Source organism: Puma concolor, chromosome D2 (genome assembly GCF_028749965.1).
Source record: "Puma concolor isolate L17-30 chromosome D2, mPumCon1.1.hap2, whole genome shotgun sequence".
Classification (NCBI taxonomy): Eukaryota; Metazoa; Chordata; class Mammalia; order Carnivora; family Felidae; genus Puma; species Puma concolor.
This window is the reverse complement of record NC_141677.1, coordinates 21935406-21955700: the sequence shown is the minus strand read 5'-3', so window position 1 is coordinate 21955700 and position 20295 is coordinate 21935406. Positions and strand designations below refer to the sequence as shown.

Here is a 20295-nt window from a genome sequence, read left to right as displayed (position 1 = left end):
TGACATTTTCCCACTTATTCTTGAATATTCTAGAATTTTCCTTGAATGAGGACCCATTTAGGTTTACTGTAAAGACAGCCATTCCTTTTGTTTCTCACCGGGGAACACAGAGTGCATGAATGAACATTCTTTGTTTCCAGTGATAGAAATTTCAAATGAACCAGTACAATTCCAACTCATGGTTTCACATCACTTTCCAAATCCATTAGTGAGTTAGAATTTTTTAAATTTTAGCCGATCTTAAGGGAAAATATTAACCAGTGTCACTGGCACTGACTTGTAATTTTTTTTTTTCAGTTACTAATACTGAAGAATTGTTTCACTTGTTGGGTTCTCCTTTATCAGGCATTATGAAGTTTGTTCTGAGGCTTAAGATGAACTGTTTGACATAGTTTTATTTCCATGCCTTGCCTGACTACACCCTATAGGTGTAGTCTGCGCCAGACTTCCTATCCTGATGTTTGCTTTGATCTTTTCCCAGAGGCTAACTGGAGTTCATCCTTTCAATATCAGTTCTGTGAATTTAATCTCTCTTTTACTTGTGAAAAGGCATCTTGAACAGGGGCACAGAAATCCTTTGTTTGCTGGTCTTGTTTTTTGGCTTTAGGTATCCTTGAACCATGAGGAATTGCTTCCTAACTGACCTTGTCAAAATCTCTTTTATGGGTTCTCCAATCAGGGAGCAGGAGAGAAAAACAGCACCTGCGGGAAGTGGTCACTCCTAGAGAATTGCATGATCTAGTACCAAATGATCGCCAGTGGATTGAGGTTGAGGATATTGATTGTATAAAGTGAATGCCCCATTTGGTTATATCCCTGGATTCTTAGCAAAATAAAAATATGAAATGCATCTAGATTTAAGAAGGATTAATGACTTCAAATAAAAGTGTTATGTCACTCCTTTGGAGGAAATTGAAACAGTGGGGTGATACTGTATGAATTTGCTTACTTAGTGAAAATTAAAATGCCACCCCGGCACTAAATGTATGGAGGTAACGCCAGCCCATTCAGTCACCTCCAGCAATTCCTCACTGATGAAAGCCTGACAACAGGATCTTCGAGTGTGCACTGAGGGTATTGTCAGATGGTTTGCTTGGGTAAAATTTGGCCCTTGTTTTATATTTTTTTCAAGTAGCATGTTTCCTATCAAAGTAGACCCTGTTAAACTTCTAGAGGCCTTTGAAAACTGTAGGGAGATGATTACAAACATGCCAGGGAAGAGGAAATAGCATGCCTTAAATCAAAGACATATATGCAGGAGAGTCTGAAGACCTAGCTACCACTCTGGGTCTGGGTGAATTAGCCCTTCTGTTAAGCACTTCATTTAATCTTTGAGGTTTACAGTCTTACTCTATAAAACTGGGATGATGATCTCTAACCTGAATCTCACATTATTATTGTGAGAGAAAAAAATATATACATGAAAGCATCTTGAAGTGGAAAATTAAAAACAGATGTGATCGTATGCACAAAGTCACAACTACAAACAAAAAAATATGTATTCACTAGCAAAGATTAGAAGGGACTATGGAGTGATCTAAAGAGTGAAATTCACATTTCTTCGGTTCTTGTTCCTGTGAAACTAAGTCTACTCTAAACATTTTGCTAGATACCATATAAATAGAGCAGCTATGAGTATGCCAGCCTCGCTTTCCCGCAGCAGTTTAATACTTTTTTGGGTGCTTTCTAAATTGGGCCTTTCCTGTTTTAGAGATGAAGACAATAAAGAAAATTACCCCGAAGCCGGGGCTCTCCTAGAGGAGCCCGCACCACCCTCTCGGGAGCCACAGCAGCATGTAGAGCAGACCTTGCTGGTGGACGGCGTGCTGCGACCCAGCATGGGCAACTTCAAGTCCCGGAAGCCCAAGATCCTGCTCAAGGCAGAGAGCGGGAGGAGCCACGGAGAAAGTCAGGTAGCGGGCTGTACCTCCAGGCCTTTGCCACACTCTGGCAGGCTGTGTGAGCACCTTATTTTTCAGGAAGTGATGAGGCATCTTGAGGTGTCAGTGCGCAAACCACCCAGCACAGTTCTCTGAGCAGGCTGATAATTTAGCGCCCTTTCAAACTGATACTCTTGAATACTGGGCTTTGGCATAGGTTCAAAGGAGACGCTGCAATCTTTGCAGGGGAGAGTAGAGGAGGATCTCCTACCATCTTCACTTATCCAGGTCATGTAGCTCTTGCCCCGCATTTGGATATTCTTCTCAGCAAAAGTCCCAAGTTTACTCTGAGCCATTCACTTTAGGCTGCAATTTAGTAGCCTTGGATAAATATTCAAGTGTGCATGCATGTGCCAGTTTGTATGTGTGTATAGCATCTGGTTCTTTGAGGTCAATGTGTTTAAATGAATGAACGAAGCATTTTTTTCACTTGATTTGGGTAATAAATTTACAGTTTCTATTTTTTTTCAAACTTTCTCTAAGTGTAGAGGTATGTAGCAAAGAATGTGATGTTTTAAAATCTTAAAAACTCCACAAATAATTTCTGATGCTTTTAAAAAAAGATGAAATGAATATAATCTACTTTAATCTTACTAGGAAATTAATGAAATTATACTTGTAATGCACCTAATGTAGTTTGGGGGACACAGGTGCTTCATTAATATTAACTTTGCTTTTTTGTTAACATTTAAGTCTTAAAGATAATGTGGGAGGTTCCAAGCATAATAGATTAATTATATAATAATTTTAAGTCCAGTCCTATATAGCAAATGGGCACTAGGTGATCTTCCTATTAGAACAACTTTAGCTGAACACTTTATTTGACCTTGTTATTTTCTTATTTGTCTTGTGATTTTTATCTAATTTCTTCCTTAGCATTAAGACCTCTTAATGCGTCAGTTAAGTTTGCAATAAAATGAAAACACCCTCTGCATTCATAAAGCTGTGTTGTAATTATTTTAAACTGAGTTGACTTTCAGAGAGAAATGAGTGTGAAATACTATTTGAGTTATCATAAACTTGAGACCCTGTCTATTACTGAATGCACCTAATCTGATTAGAAGTGTGGTGTTGGGGAGGATACAGGTACCCAAAGGGCTGCCTGCAGAGTCTGATGGGTTTCAGGGAGGCTCTGATCTTGAATCTCCTACCAAGGGTCACCTGTGACACTCTGGGCTTTGGATGACCAGCCATTTCTGCTAGAGTGCTCTCTTTCTTGTCATCCTATAATCTGGCTCGCAGAAATTACATAGCTGTCACTTGTAATAAGGTGCTAATGGAGCATGCAATTCCAATCCATTGCTCATACACAGGAAGATATCTGAAGATATACTTGTATTGTCTTTGCTGCTAGTACAGCAGTGGAATCCTGGAGTGCAGGTAGAATTTCCAGTTCATTCCTAACATCTCTACCCACACAAGGAGATTCCCCCCTCCAGTGACTAAGAGAACTTTTATAATACTAGATCATTCATCTTTGGGAGAAATTTGAAACACATTTCATTCTTCCTATTTTCTTTGGGTACAGAGAATTTACACTGGTTGAGTATTGAGCAAAAACTGAATCTATAAGTAATACTATTAATAAAATCAGCTAACATGTATTTCAGTATTTGCTGTGTTCCAGGCATGTACCATGTTTTACCACAATCCCACGGAATGGGTATTATCTTTGTCTGTAAAGGAAAAAGTAAGGAGTAGAGGGATTACATAATGTCTCTAAACAGAATTGGAAGAACTTGAGTGGAAGGTCTTTTCCATAAAAGCACAGTGTTGCTAACAAGCGGTACACAGATATTCCCAGATCTAGTGCTTTACCTAATCCCTTATCCTACTCACACCTTAATTTTTATATAAAACCTACGATTTCACTCTGGAATTGTTTTCCTATGCTGATATGTTGTGCTGCGAATCAGTAACTACTTACTTAGAAAAGACTACTTTGGGGAGAATTTTATAAATGTAATTTTTCTTTTCTGCCTTAAAGTTTTGTAATATTGGTCACTGAAGCTAGATAAATGTTGAGTGAATGTTAGCTTGTAGGATGCAAGTTTCTTAAGGTCAGTGATTCAGTCCTTGTCTATCTTTGTATCTATAGCATTCAGTAGTCACTTAGTATTATTTGTTGAATGATTCAAAACTGGTAAGAGAGGTGTATACATGATTGTATCATCTTTTTTTTTGTGAAATGTGTGTTCTCAATCAGTTGTGAAAGTTACATTTTAAAATAATATAATCATGACTCTCTTACAACTATAAAATAAATATGTATCAAAGATTTTATTTAAATTATTAATTAATAAGGGAATCAGTAAGATATTACAACCAGTTCAAAAGAGAATGCAAAGTATCACACATTTGTAGTCTGACAAGAATTACAGAAATAAATTTCCAAATGGACACAAAATTAGCAAAACTTATAATATCCATTGGGTGGTAATCAATTACTTTCTCTTGGACATGAGAAATTATTTGCATTATGGTCAATATCTATAAGTTCACTTCTGTGGCTATAGCCTTGTAAAATACCCTATTCATAGACAAAAGCAAAAATTATCCAGATGGATGAGCTAGCCAGGGTATCTACTAAATTTCAAAGTCATTTATAATTTATATAATCTCAAAGAAAGATTATTCTTAATCACAAAATAAGGCTAGTCTCATTAGGTTTGGCCTGAGTAATTACATAAGCATAGCAAGAGTGTTAATTTACCATATAGGTCTTCTTAAGTATGCTTTGCAAAATCTAAAGCCATTCACTATTGAATAACTACAAAATTAACTTTTCTCTGGGAATTTCATTAATGCCTCTATTATTTGCAATCCCAAGGCAAGGAAGACAAGTTCAAGAAACTCCATCCATTATATTTCAACTGCAGTACCTAGGCACTTGGATAAATTTCTCTCTTCTTCAGGTCCCCAAAATAACATTAGGTTCCTACCTTGCCAGGAAGTGACCATCATTACCACATGTAAGATTGGACCCTGTAAGCCAGATAACAGGCCAGTTATCCAAGGAAGACTCTGTAGGCACAGGCTTCATAAGTAAAATCACATTTGTTCCTTAAAGTGGCCTTTTTTTTTTTTCCTGATTCAATGAAAATTATTCTCAAGACAGCATTCCAGGCAAGATGTTAGTTGAATAACAGATTTTTTCAATTATATTCAGGTAAAAAGGAAGACAGATTATTACTGAATATGTGAAATAACCCTATTGCAATTAAAAGTGAGGATACAGAGTGAGTTTCTGAACTCTCAGGTCAGCGAAGCTCAGATACCATTTTTAAATATTTTATTTTGGTTTACATAATAGAATGATTTTAAAACATAGTTTGTATTTATTATTATTCAGGTATGGTGAGGTGAATAGATGAGGAGATGACTGCCATTTGAAAAGATTCCTACTCCTAGTTCTTAAGAGGAGAGGGGGCATGCTATGCCATACAGGGCCACAGAGGGAAGGCACCAGTGTTAGTTGGGAAGTAGAAGGGGCAGGTGGAAAGCACGGCAGAGGCCTTTATGTGGTTTCCATGGGAAAAACAAGGCGAGGTAGGGAAAAGCAGTCTTAGAATTGACTAGTTTGAATAATTTCAGTAGAGTGTGAGGTATAGGGGCTCTCTAGTACCTGGTTCATATGATTAGGGCAGAGGAATATTGCCTTCTGGAGTGTGCGAGCCAGGTAGAAGAGTTGTTTCCAAGTATGGACTCAGGATTGGCTAGTTTGCATGTGAAAGGCTTGTTCCTGGGCAAGTCATTTCATATGTTCTAAGAAATGGCTAGCCCTAGAAGAGGCATTTACTTCCCATGAGTGAGGCTCTAGATGCCAGTACATCAAAAATACAGAAAATAATAGGGGCGCCTGGGTGGCGCAGTCGGTTAAGCGTCCGACTTCAGCCAGGTCATGATCTCACGGTCCGTGAGTTCGAGCCCCGCGTCAGGCTCTGGGCTGATGGCTCGGAGCCTGGAGCCTGTTTCCGATTCTGTGTCTCCCTCTCTCTCTGCCCCTCCCCCGTTCATGCTCTGTCTCTCTCTGTCCCAAAAATAAATAAACGTTGAAAAAAAATACAGAAAATAATAAAATATGGTTAATAAAACAATCTACTAAATTGTAAGGTGAAGTAGAGAAAGGACTTTTTTTTTAGATCCAGTAAATAGAACATTAAGATAAAAATATTGTGGGACCCCTGGGTAGCTCAGTCAGTTGAGTGTCTGACTTCAGGTCAGGTTATGATCTCATGGTTCATGACCCCCATCTGTCTCAGTGCTGTCAGCCCAGAGCCTGCTGGGCTTCACATGCTCTGTTGCCCTCTCTCTCTGCCCCTCCTCCTGCTCATGCTCTCTCTCAAAAATGAATAAACATTAAAGACGATAACAATATTCCAAAAATAACTACAATAAAATTTACCTTTTCAATCCATTCAGTTTTATGTAATTAATTTTTGTTCCTATTGATCTTGCGTTAGCAGTAGCATAAAGCTGTCAGCTTCTTGACAAGTTCTGTATATCTTGACTCAGCCCATTGGTGTCATCGGATTCCTGTACCCAAGACCCTGTTCTTGAAAATGCCAACTGTTTGAAGCATCTGGTCCTTTACCATGGTAGTATTGAGAGTATTCTTTGTTGAAGACACAAATTGTGGCTTGGTGCTGATAGTAGAAGCTATAGGCAAGCATCTGAACAAAACAAGCATGTATGGATGACAGAAACTGAAAATAGTTGTGATTATTTTTCTTCAAATCATTTGCAAATGTGAAAAGTCTGATGAGAGCTCATAATAAGAATAATGAATAGATGTGACATGCAAAACAAGATAATAAAATCATTGCCCCCAAATTAGGATGTTTCAAAGGATAATGAGTAAGTCTATTTTTAAAGAAGTCAGGGAGTGTTTACTTATGATTTTACAGAATAGATGAACATAATTTTTACAGAGGGAAAAACCTGGAGATATAATAATCCTGAAAGAACATGCCAAGAATGTGAAGTAAAATATTCATTAATCTGGTGTAAATTGTGGATATCTGCACTTTTTTAAAACTCTATAGGAGAGTCTAATGTGCACCTCTGAAAACCACTAGCCTGGGGGCACCTGGGTAGTTCAGTTGGTTGAGCTTCTGACTCTTGATTTTGGCTCAGGTCATGATCTCAGAGTCGTGGGATTGAGCCCCACGTTGGGCTCCATGCTAAGCGTGGAGCCTGCTTAAGATTCTCATTCTCTCTCCCCCTTGGCTCCTCCCTCACTTGTTTTCTCTCTCTGTCTCTCTCTGATTCTCTTTCTCTCTCCCTCCCTCTACAATAAAACAAAACAAAAACCATTAACCTGGATGATGCTAGATTCAAATGAAAGAAGTAAAGCTGTGAACAAGTCAGCATTTTAAATAATAACTACAGTTATCCCTGAGAATACTATAGTGTTCTTGGCTAATATCATCAGGCAAAATGCCACGTGGACTTGAACAAAGATATAAGAAGTTGATAGAACTATTTCATAAGAGTTTCAATCACAAGATAAATGTAACATTAAGCAGATTTACCATGCACTGAGGTAAAGACAGCTGTTCTGTTTGTAAAGCTGGACTTGTTTGGGGGGAACTGAAGCTTATGCTTCAAATTCTGCCCAATGCTTGTTGCCACCATCAATACACAGTTCTAACTGGTTGGTTATGATCACCATTTCCCAAAAACACCTGTGTAGATTCTGTGAGCTCACCCTTCTTGAACTTAAAAACAACGCTTTTTGAAGCTGAAGGGCACCATTTTAAGAGTTTACCTATTGCCGTTTTGGGCTCTCTTGTCACAAAGTTTGTATTCAGCACCCCAGAGTGGATCTTCAATCTGATCCTAACCAGGTTGGGAATGGGAGTATGTGGAAGGGAGAAGGGGCCAGAGGGTTGCCATTGGAAATTTTAATCTTTTGTACCTTTTTTACCAATCCCAAAGTCAGATTCAGAAATTTTACTTCCGGAGGATTAGATTCAAATCTCACTATGAGCAACCTTTCTTTAATCCTGGCCTTGCCATTTCTCTGAGGAACCCTGGGTAAAATAACAGAATCTGAGGTTTTTTGTGCAGGTATGAATGATTGATTATAGTTTTACACCCACTATATATGAATGATTTAAAAGAAGAATGCTTTAAGTATATTTGCTAGTCCAATAAAAGTCCAGGAATCAGGAAGACAATGCAAGAATGTTCTCAAAGAAGTTAAGATATTTGAAATAAGGAGACTATTTATTTGAACCAGGATCAATTGCAATTTTCCTTCCTGCTTGTTTATCCCTATCTTCATTAAACAGGGAGCTGTGAAAAAGAATAGGTTGGAAAGGAACCATTTAATGACTTGTCTCCTGGAAGGTCAGCTTTTATTGATGCTAATACCAGAGTTCATTGATATGATTCACTTGAGGCTAAAATAGGACTTGTGAGTTTGTGTTAAAGCAGAAACTCCTTATCAAAGTACTTTATTACTCTTTCTGGGGAGGAGAACTGATTGAAGGCAATAGATTACATATACTGTAATATTTTGTGATATATTACATAAAATATGAGGGGGGGTAGATGAAATGGGTGAAGGTGGTCAAAAAGTATCGACTTACAAATAGAAAATACATAAGTCCTAGGGGTATAGTGTATAGCATGGTGACTATGAAAGTTGTGAAGAGAGTAGATCTCAAAAGTCTTCATCACAAGAAAAAAAATTGGTCACCATGTGTGTTGATGGATGTTAACTTGACATTGTGGTGATCATTTCACAATATATACATATATTGAATTATTATGTTGTACACTTAAAGCTAAGATAATGTTATAAGTAATTTTTATCTCAATAAAAAATGTAGTTGTTCCTTATATCTCATTATGAATAACAGTGATCTCTGAAAGTTTCATCTCTCCCCTTTAGTATATCTGGGTAATTCATCATCTTGGAAAACTTTGGGGTTGATTTATTATCAGGCTCCCTCCACACATACTTTCTGTTTATTGTGTGTGACCACCACCAGTCTTGATCAGTCTTTCCTGTTCTTGGTATAATATCTACCTTTTTCTGGAACTGTTTGTCTTACATTAATTCCTAGTATTCACATTTCCCTTATTATTCAATAAAAATGTGTAAACCCACTATTTAATAAAAATCCATATTTATTGACATTCTCCTACTGATTAAAATAAACATAGTAATAGATTATTATAATATTTTGTGAAAAATTAAAAAGAATTCCATATTACTATAATATTAATCCCTGACAACCTGATTTGGGGATGATTGGACTTGACTAACAGAACCAACTTCCTGTATTGGATCTCATAACTGTCCAGAAGGCATGTAGATTTAGCATTGGTAGAATAAGTCTTATCATCTTCACTCCCTACCAGCTGGCATCAGGCGATGCACCAACTTTCTGCCCTCCCCTCTGGTGGCTATTTTAGCAGAAGACAAAAACTAGCAGGCTATACAGCAAGCTTTTCTGCAGTGAGCTGTGTACTGCAATCATACTGCTAATCTACTTCCTGGGGAGACCAGCTGTTCTGTCTGGTGTACATCAGCATTAGGTTTCCTCCACTTGGCTCCAGTAGATGTGTTAAGAGGCTGGAAAGGGATCCAGGTCTGATTGTGAAATTTGCATTTTAATGTTTCTGCAGAAATGAAAAACCCCTAAACACTTTTCGGGCAAAATAACTTAACTATGAAGTATTTACTATATTTCTGCTTTTGGAGAGTATAGTTCTAATTCTTTCTGTGTTAGACTCTAAATTAAGAGACAATAGTTAATTCTGAGTCATTTTCCCACCAAAGGAACTAAGATTCTGTTCAAATTATAGCTCTCTTTTATGTACATTTTTCTTAATATATTACTGAAACACTAAGTAAGTGCAAACTGTAAAGCAAGAAAACCAGTACAGCTGATTGACTTTGAAATTGAGAGCACCAGAAAGCTAAAATGAACTTCAACTAGAATTTCACTTGCTTTTTAGTGAAAGGAAGACTTAAGTTCTGAATATGCCTCTGAGGGCTTACTTTTTAGAGTGTGTCAAAAGGATGAATTCATTGTGATCCTAACAATGGGCCTCAGATAATTGTTTTGACTCATGAGTTTGTGTTGCATTATCTTTCTTGCATGGTGTTGCAGCTGCAGCATGGAGGTTTTACTTCAATTCCTGTTATGGATTTTTTGGAATGTCCTTTACTGGTCATAAAGAAAGATAGTCCTCTGGGTTTGTTTTCCAAGTTCTCCTTTACTCCTCTAAGTAAAATTGCTGAGATTCAGGGGAACAGAAATCTGAAATATTCAGTCCTTCAAAGTGAGACCATCTGAGCTGATGCTTGGATTTTTGGTTTCTCATAGTGTATTAGAGTCTGATACTCCTCTTTGAATTAACAACAAATCTGTTGTTAAATGATTGAGTTGATGAAGAAAGATATTTTTAGGAAGGAACCTGGAATGTCTGTAAAATAACTTTTACTTTTTTTTTTGAAATATACAAATATGCTCCTTAAATACTGACATGAAGGAATCTTAGAACTAAGTGACGTGACTTGTTTGCCGGGGCATTAAATCTCAAAAGTTAAAAAAAAATGTCACTCAGGTGGAGTTTGTGTTCAAAACAATGTAACTAACTGGTTTGAGACAAGTTTACAAGCAATGGAAAATTTGAAACTTTGACATTGTAGAACTCAGGTCTCCTTTAGCTAAATGATATTTTACCTATAATGGACGTTACAAAATTCTCCTTAAAAAATGAAGAAGGTATTGGTGATGTTGGTTCTTTTGAGTGTAGCAGCAGAGAATGGCAAGAACTGATCTCTACTTTTATGCTGCCTGGAATATTTATGGGTATGCAGATGGCTCCCACATAGAATGGCTCTTAAAATTGTCCTGTTATGCCTCTTCCTCTGTATCTTTTGCATAGATAAATAAATTCTGAATTAAAGAACTTCCAATTTTCATGACATTGTTCCAAAGATGGCTTTTAGCATTATATAGCCTTATAAATTCAGCCCATAGTCAAGACCTACCAATGCATGGAAAGAAGAGTAACATCCATAGGACATCTTTGTCTTTATTGGCATCTGCTGGCCCTCTGTGGAGTTCCAAGTCTTGCTCCCTCTACTATGTAGAAATTTTCTTTAATAAATCCTAGAGCAAAAGAGTTGAGTGGTGGTATAGGGAGGTAGTGAAAAGTACGGTCTATAGGTCCAGATGGATATGGGTTCAAATTCTTTCTCAGCCACTTACTTTCTCTACGACTTTAAGCGTTTACTGATCAGCTCTTTAAGTGTCTGTTTTCCATCTGTAAAGAAGAGATGATATTTTGAACCTACCTTAAGAGTTTGTTGAGTATAAAGAGTGATAATGATTTAAACTTAAACACTCAAGTTTTAGGGGGATAAAAAATTGTGTATAAAATGTTTTATATGCACTAAAGCCTCAAAAATTGCATTTCCCCTGAGTTAGACCAGCCTGTGCTATGCTGCAATAACAGCTCAAAACCTTAGCAGTTTAAGCAAAACTAGGTAGTAGTTAAAAAAAAAAACAACATTTTTTGCACACTACATATCCTCATTGGTCACCAGGAAGTGTCTGATCATGGCAGTCAATTAAAGACCCAGACTAATGGAGCAATCACAGTCTTGACCATTGCTGGTTTCAAAGTCAGAGAGAAAAGAGAGTCCTGGAGGGTTCTGCACCAATAATTAGAAGCTTCAGGCCTAAGTCAGCATATAGTATTTACATTCTTTACTAATTGGCCAGAGCTGGTCATGTGCTTCTCCCATAACTACAAATGTATGAGAGAAGGGATTAGGAAGTACAATCCTATAATGTATTCTAATGGGGGGTGAGGAATGAATTATTGGCCAGCAGCACTAATGACTTCCACATCTTCTACTCAAACTAGCATATAACCTCAAGCAAGAAGTTAATTGGTATTTTTCTCTTCTAGTCCTTCACAGTACTGAGGTATTGTTATTAATGTCAAGTACTACAAGAAGAAGAAGAAGAACATTAATTAGGTTAATGAAGTATCACCAAAGGACTTACATACTGTTATTGCTTTGAGCAGAAATTGGAATTTTAGACAAGCACCCCTTCAATTAAGCACCTGCTTCATTATTATCAGGAAAAAGATAGGTTTAGTAATTGATTTTTTTTCTGTATAGCCAAATGAAACTTCAGAGTTTACAATTTTATTATTTTATTTAGGAATAATTATGGTTTTACTCTTGTCATAAGAATGTAGTGACTTTGGCTTATGCCAGCTAAACTTGTGGTTCTGTGATTAAGAGGCATTTTAAAATCTCATCCAAAAATAATACTTCCTATAGAAAGTAGATTTGACGATTTGGATATTGTCAGATGTGGAAGCCGAGTTTCTGCATACACACAGATATGCAAATTCACATCCTTATGTACTTGGTGATATTTATTCAAGAGCAGAGTGTTCTTTAGGCAAAGAACACAGTTTAGCAGGGACTTCGACAGCCTGTTTTGGAGCTTGGAAGCAAAGCTGGGAAGTCTGGATAGCAGAAACATAATGAAGTGACATTTCGGGTAACTAAGAATTGCCAATCCAAACTTTATCAAACATGGTTAAATATCACTTTGGGACTGAGACATAACATATCAACCTCAAGCCTACAATTTTAGGCTCCATATTTTGTAAGACATGTAGCTGCCAGAACAAATATTGGATGCCCAGCTAAATTTGAATTTCAGATAAACAAGGAATAATTTTGTAGTTTAAGTATGTCCCATGTAGATATTGTTTGGAATAGGAATGGGAGTTTTGTGTAAACAAATATCTACATGGGACATACTTATGCTGCAAAATTATTTATTGTTTGTATGACATTCAAATTTAACTTGGGGCGCCTGGGTGGCGCAGTCGGTTAAGCGTCCGACTTCAGCCAGGTCACGATCTCGCGGTCCGTGAGTTCGAGCCCCGCGTCGGGCTCTGGGCTGATGGCTCAGAGCCTGGAGCCTGTTTCCGATTCTGTGTCTCCCTCTCTCTGCCCCTCCCCCGTTCATGCTCTGTCTCTCTCTGTCCCAAAAATAAATAAAAACGTTGAAAAAAAAATTTAAAAAAAAATTTAACTGGACATGCTGTGTTTTTATTTACTAAATTTGGCGACTGTATCAAGAATGAATTACATGCACATCTGACCTCATTTACCTTCACCTGGTAGAATATCTGACCTCACTTACCTTCAACTTGGTAGAAGTAACCAGTTGTGCCTATGTAGCCTGATGCATTAGGATCTTTCTTTTACTTCAGTCCTTCTAGAGTAGTAAAAGAAGGAATAGGAAGTCAGTGTAGGTGACAAATTGTAGTAATTATTTTATATCTTTTTAGTATCTGAACAGCATGAAACACCCTGGAAAAAGCAGCCTACTCTTTAGGCTTAAAGCCTTAAAGCCTTAAAAATTGGATACAATGGCAAAAATGTTTGAAAATCTGCCCTTTGAAGTCTGCAGACAATTTATCCCACTGACCCCTACTTGCCATGAACAGTTGCTGTTATTAAGTCCACAGAAAGCCTGACATTGATTAGTCAGTTTTGGTGTTAAAATGATCAAAAACAGTGTAACTGATGGAAGACACAGACAACAATAGTGTCGTATTTTGGGCATTAATTCTACTGGAAATAAGTGGCCTGACAAGGGATTGCTGCCTTGGAAACTGCTGCTCTAGACTGAGGCTAGTGTCACACACAAGGATGGCTTGACTATTTTGAGTATTATTTTATTATGTGATTGCATCCAGACACAGGTAACTGGTGGTCTTTGAGTCATGATGGAACTTTGCTTTCCCACCCAACATCGCCCAGCTTGGTTTTGTTATGAATCTTTTTTTTGTTTTTGTTTTTGTTTTTATAACTGAGCCCTCTGCGACTTTTACTGCTTAATCAGTTGTAGCCACAATTAGGGGATTTTTTGCAGGAACAAAAATGCTCAACTCTGCTTCTTTTGTTCATTAACACCCCAAACTATAATATTATGATTGCTTGGCTTAGTAATGTTGCATGCGTCAGGGAAATTTCCAATAGGAAAGGCCATTCCAATGTTATATTTTTAGGCTTTTCAGCTGTAACTAAAATTAAATAACCAAAAGAATACCATCAAACTTTAAAGCTCTTTCAATCAGTACCTCAGTGTGGTGGGGGTGTGGTTGTATTTTAGTGCATTTTACTCTAGAAAACACTAACTATACTGGAAGTATAAAAACTTCCAGACTTAAAAACACCAGGGAAAATCATTAAATGTTGTGCTTGTGGATCCACAGAAGGATGTGGTTCCCGCCAACCTCTTGCCTCTGTCTGTTTCTCCCTGGGCATTGCCACAGACTGAAACTCACTCTTGATTAGGAACCAGACAGCCTGGTCCCCTGAAGATCTGAATATTGCTCTTTCTGAAGGACAAAAGCACTGAACAAAAGACTGAGTTAGTTTAGCTCTAAATAAAACACAGGCATATACTAATGATTTAGGGCTCCTTTAAAAATATTGTTTATTATTTTACTGATTAATAATAAAGACTTTGACAGCTGGAACCTTTTCTGCCTGATATGAAATGTTAAGGTGGAACTGGACAAGAAAACAAGATACCCTATTAAATCTCTATCCCACTTCTACCTCATGCTAAACAGCAAGATGGGAGCTCAGTGATTGGTTCTTAATGTGATGAAGTGTCAGGAGGAATCAGCATCTGAACGTTAAAGCCTCTCCTGGGCCATGTACAGGGTAGGAATCTGGTGAGCTCTGTTGTAGCCTATGTAACCTGGGGGTCTCCTGGATTAGAGACAAGTAAGAAGCCCAGATAGAGTCCCCCACGAGTAATCAACTCTATGCAAAGACTGGGGCAGGCTCGAGGTAGGCATCAGATGAAGGGGCAGCAGGGAGCTCATGCTGAAAAAGAGACAGGGATCTAATCTCTGAGCATAGAAGATAAAACTCTAGTTCATAAAATAATGAAAGTTTTTGCAGATGCTATTTTTAAAGATTTTTTTTAGGTCAGAAAATGCAGTAGATGCAAACATACTTGAGCATTATTTTATTTTCCTGTCATAGAAAGTTTTATTATTTGGTTAAAATTTCCAAAATGACACATCTAGAATTTGTTAGAGTCTGATTGCAGTGCTGTAACTCTGAGCACATTTTGGCGCTAACTAGGGTACTTTTGAAGTTCGTTTGTTTTGGCTTCCTCTTATTTACTCGTGAGCTAATTGCTAAATGTGATTTATCTCAGAGCCTTTTAATGTTGTATTCTTTAAAGGAGGTTTTTTCATTGCAAATAAAACCAAAGATTATGTCTTTAACACACATACAAATTATCTTTTGTCTTCCTTATTTCAAAATTAATGATTTGAATGTCAACTTTTCAGCTTTAGCGATTTGGAGACCTATGTTCTATTTCAGAGATGGCCTGTCTTATGCACACTGACCTGGTCTTTTCATTTGCTTCCTAAACTGCTAATATCCATTCTTAGGCAAAACCATTCATCAATTTTGCTTGATTTGCCAAACCAGGCTCAGTCATGTGGTGTCTCATCAGTGCTGCTGGACTGTGTGTCCCCAAGGGGGCCTGTATTTCCCCTCTTGCTAATTTGAGGAGCATACTATGTTGAATAGTGTCTTCTCAAAATTCACGTTCGCTTGGAACCTCAGAAAGTGACCTTATTTGGAAATATGGTCTTTGCAGATGTAAGTGAGGTAAAAATTTGGATGAGATCATTGTGGATTTTGGGTGGGCCGTGAATCCAATGATTGGTGTCCTTATGAGAAAAAGAATGGACACAGAGGGACGCAGGGAGGAAAGCAATGTGGAGATGGAGGCATAGATTGGAGTCATGCTGCCACAATCCAGTGACTGCCAGGAGCCACTTGGACCTGGAAAAGGCAAGGAAGGATTCCTCCCTAGAGCCTTAGAGAGAGTGTGGCCCTGCTTACACCTTGGTTCTGAACCTCTGGCCTCTACAACTATGAGATAATATGTTTCTTTTGTTTTCAGCCACCAAATTATAGTAATTTGTTTTAATAGTTCTAGAAGCTAATACAAGGGGCTTCCAATAGTTAGACTGTGTATTGGCTGACTGCCCAATGCTCCAAGCGTCCCAGTGAGAGTCTGGGAGAACATGGGGCACTAAGCAGACTGACAGGGCAGAGAGCCATGTGGATACAGAGTGACTGAGATCCCATTACTACAGAGGGGTACAGAGTAGGGGTTGGGGACAGGAACAAGGCAGACATAATAAAAACAGAACATCTGTTTTTGTGTTACCTGGGCTGCATTTCCTTTCCTTTGACAGAGGACAGAACCAGCCCAGACCCTGGGAGACCTGAAGCTTAACACAGGCCAAGCATCAGACGGACTCTTCTAGAGGTGGAGCAAGGCAGGGGGTCAAGCAGTTCATTACACAAAATGGTTGGATAATTGGAAGTTTCTGGATATACATTAAAATGTTCTCTAGTCCTGTGCTTGGTTGGCACCATGCCAATCTTATTTGTATTTTTGGACGTGGCTAGTGAAGGCTAGACATTGAAGGCTTTATCCTCAAGCTCCGGATATCTTTCTCATGAGTCCTCTCCTTGTCAGCATTACTGCTGTAGCCCTGGCTCAGACCTTCTGAGTCACACCTGGAGAGCTGTAATGATAACTTCTATAGTAATGACTATGCACATAAATAGCCTTGCCTTTTTTTTAACTTTAGTGAGGAATAACTGGCAAATTAATTGTATAAATTTAAAGTGTACAATGTGATGATTTGATATACATACATGGTATAGAATGATTACCAAGATCAAGATAATTAACATATCCAGCACCTCACATAGTTAACTCTGTGTGTGTGTGTGTGTGTGTGTGTGTGTGTGTGGTGAGAAGGCATACGATCTACTCTCAGCAGCGTCCAAGTATACAACACCATATTAAGAGTATTCATCATGTGCAAAGCCTTGTCTTGAGTGCTGCCTGTAATAATTCATTTGATTGTCACTACCACCCTATGAGGTTCTGGTACTCTTATTCTTTTACACAGATGAGGAAACTGAGGCACAGAGAAGTTCAGTAACTTACTCAAGGCCACATAAATTGAATGACTGAACAATATTCCTAGGTATAACTTCTTACAGTTGTATTAAAATTGATTTATGCTTTCTGTTGATTTGGGTATGGATTAAACATTTGTGTGTACTTCAAAACACACATTGAATAGGTTACCACAGATTGTGAATGTGTCTGGGGCCTTGGAGGATAAGATCTAACTGGGCTCAGGAGAAAAAGTGATCAAACATTCTTCTCATTGGTTGGGATAAGATAAATACATAATTTTTTTTTATTTTTTGTTTTTTTTTAATTAATTTACTTATTTTGAGAGAGACAAAGAGAGCGTGAGCAAAGGAGGGGCAGAGAGAGGGAGACAGAGAGAGATGGAGAGAAACACACAGAGAGAGAGAGAATCCCCAGCAGGCCCCACACTGTCAGTGCAGAGCCCGATACAGGGCTTAAACTCAAAACTGTGAGATCATGACCTGAATGGAAATCAAGAGAAGTATGCTTAACTGGCTGAGACACCCAGGCACCATAAGAAGAATACATAATTTTAAACAAAGGAATAAATTGCAGAGGGATTTCTTACTGTACTTGTTGAGGAGTGGTGGAAGGAAACATATTTTAACAATGTATCTTTGTCATTAATGACAGGGCTTTTGTCAGCTGAGTGCTGTGGTTTGGATGTGGTTTGGTATGTTTCATATGACTTCTTGTTTTTCAGGTGGTATGGAAGCGCTGTTCTTAGGAGTGGTGATTGGGGCAGTCCTGCACATGAGCAGCAAGTGGCAAAATAATCAGCTGCTAGTTTTCTGCAGCTGGTGTTTAGGCTTCTGGAACGTTGTCACCTGAGGGAGCTGGGCAAGTTGATAACCAACTTTTAGACTTAGCCGTTGCATCAAGGATAGAGAATTGTCTACGAAGTAGGAGAAACCAGGTAGAATGTATTCTCTTAAGCCTTGCTTTCTTACCATCATGGATGCCAAGTGTCTTTGACAGTTTGTACAGGGTGATGGTTTTGTTCTTGACTTTGGCCATGGCTAGATGGCAAGATACAGAGCTTATTGACCTTCAGATCAGATTTTGAATTAATAGATGATACAGGACCCTCTCTCTCTTTCTGTGACAACAGATGTTGAGGATGCCTCTGTATGAGAGGCCCTGAACCAGTCAGTGTAGCTGTGGGCACAAGGAGGGGAGAGCTGGTGCTTGTTCTTGAGGTGAGTGTACTGTCATTGGGGTGACAGCAGCAACAGTCAGCGAGTCCTTACTGAGCGCTGGATAAGAGCACAGCCTGGACTGCCTTCCTCTTTGTACCTGGATCCCAGTGAGGCTCGTAAGGTTCCCCATCTGTGAAATGAGGGATAATATCACCCACCTATCAGGTTCCAATAATTAAATAAGATAATCCTTGTAAAATACTTACTGGAATGCCTGGTCTATAGTAAGAGCTCAGTAAATGTTAAAATGCTAGCTATTAGTGTCCTAATGTATTGTCCCAGTTGTAAGAGTGAGAAGTTCCTATCCTTTTAGGGAGAGACCAGTTGTTCTGTGGTTACCAGTAAATATCAGAACCTGTTTCATAGCTGTGGCAGCAGTCTTTCATGCTTCTGTCAACTCGCCCATCAGTGACAGCAGCCCCCACACCCACCAACACACACAGTAGTACAGCCAGACAGTCACGAACAGCTTAACTCCAGTGATGTGCTTTTGCAGGTCAGCCAGTCAGCAACATCCTCACTCCACCTCTGCTTCTGCAGCTGAAGGTCCCCTGCTGTCTAAACATGCCACCTCCTGGATGTCTCCCAGCCCCTGAGCTGGAAGCATCTCCCACCCCTGTAGAAGATCAGCGTTCTCTGCTTTGCTCAAGGGCCCTGTATGCTGACGTGCTGCTCTCCCTTGCTTTAGCAAGCAATAAATTCAGTTTTTTGGTCACTTGTTGAGTGGAGCCCCCTTCTTTTAACAGTGGAGACATGTAAAATATGCTAAGAGATAACAAAGATGGGGCTGTCTGAAAGAGCTCACACAAAGTGCTGAGTTTGAGTCCAGGGTGTGAAATGGTAGTTATTCAAGTCCAGAAAAATTGCAAGGGGGAGGTTTTCTAATTTGAGGGAACACACCACGAGTGGAGACCTGAGTGATAATGGCAATGGTTGTGGAGCTGCCTCCTAATCCGTCATCCCTGGACACGGGGTAGGTGTAGGGTGGGGTGCTGGATACTAAACTGGAACAGAACTAGGCTGGATTGTAAAGGCCTCGGATCCCATCCAAAAGAGTTTTCCTGTTCTGGTGCTTCTCAAACATTTTTCTCGGCTTCTGAGTTCTAACCACAGAGGAAACTGAACTTTTACCATAAGAGGGAGTTTCTTTGAAATCTCCCTATTGGGGATATTTGTCATTCTTTTTTGGCTGCCCAGCATCTGAACTCTGTTTTTGTGCTTGAAAATTTTCCCATAGGAGGGAAAGAAGCAAGATCTGTTCCCTCCTGCCCCACTCTACAAGCTGAAATGCCTTGCCTTTCTAGCCTCCTTTTCAGCTAGGACATGGGCAGAACCTGAGGTGGGAGTGCACACAGCAAAAGACGAGATCTGGGCTGTGTGCAGTGGTCATGGTCACAGCCTGTCGCTAGTGTGTGATGTGAATGATGTGAGTATTGCATGCTGGAGGAGTGACCACTTTTAATCAATCCTATGATTCACATATTACCCAAATTTTAATATTGCTGAAATCAGGACACTCCTTAAAATCACCATTGTGAGTTTGATAAGCATTATTATTTTTTTTTTCCTTAAAAGGTAAAATAATAACCCAATGGTCTTAGAGTCAGCAACATCAGAAATACAGATTCCTGGGGCGCCTGAGTGGCTCAGTCGGTTAAGCGTCTGACTTCGGCTCAGGTCATGATCTCATGGTTTGTGAGTTCAAGCCCTGCATCAGGCTCTGGGCTGACAGCTCAGAGCCTGGAGCCCGCTTCAGATTCTGTGTCTCCCTCTGTCTGCCCCTCCGGCTGCTTGCATTATGTCTCTTGCACTGTCTCAAAAATAAATAAACACTTAAAAAATTAATTAAAAAAAAAAGAAATACAGATTTCTCAGTGGTAGCAGAAATGTCCATGTCAGACCAGTTCTGAGCACTGGTTTAGCCTCAGAGCCTCATGTCTGATTGTCTATCCCTTTACGTTACTCTGTAAGCCTTCTAATAAATTTATTATTTGCTTAAATTAGTTAGACTTTGTTTCTATTGTTTGAAACTACACATCTTGAAACTACACATCTTGGTATATACAAGTTATCTTAAAAAGTTTTACAAAT

At 38.8% G+C, this 20295-nt stretch overlaps 1 protein-coding gene across 4 annotated transcripts in view; it reads left to right on the top strand.

The window, feature by feature from the left end:
* The window catches only part of FAM13C (family with sequence similarity 13 member C), a 169089-nt gene that overhangs the window by 9539 nt on the left and 139255 nt on the right, over nt 1–20295 (top strand). For all 4 annotated transcript variants that reach the window (XM_086679752.1, XM_086679753.1, XM_025917976.2 and 1 more), the window contains one exon: nt 1712–1913. In XM_086679752.1, the coding sequence (XP_086535878.1) occupies nt 1839–1913 (75 nt within the window). In that variant the 5' untranslated portion in view covers nt 1712–1838. The remainder of the gene's footprint in view (nt 1–1711; nt 1914–20295) is intronic.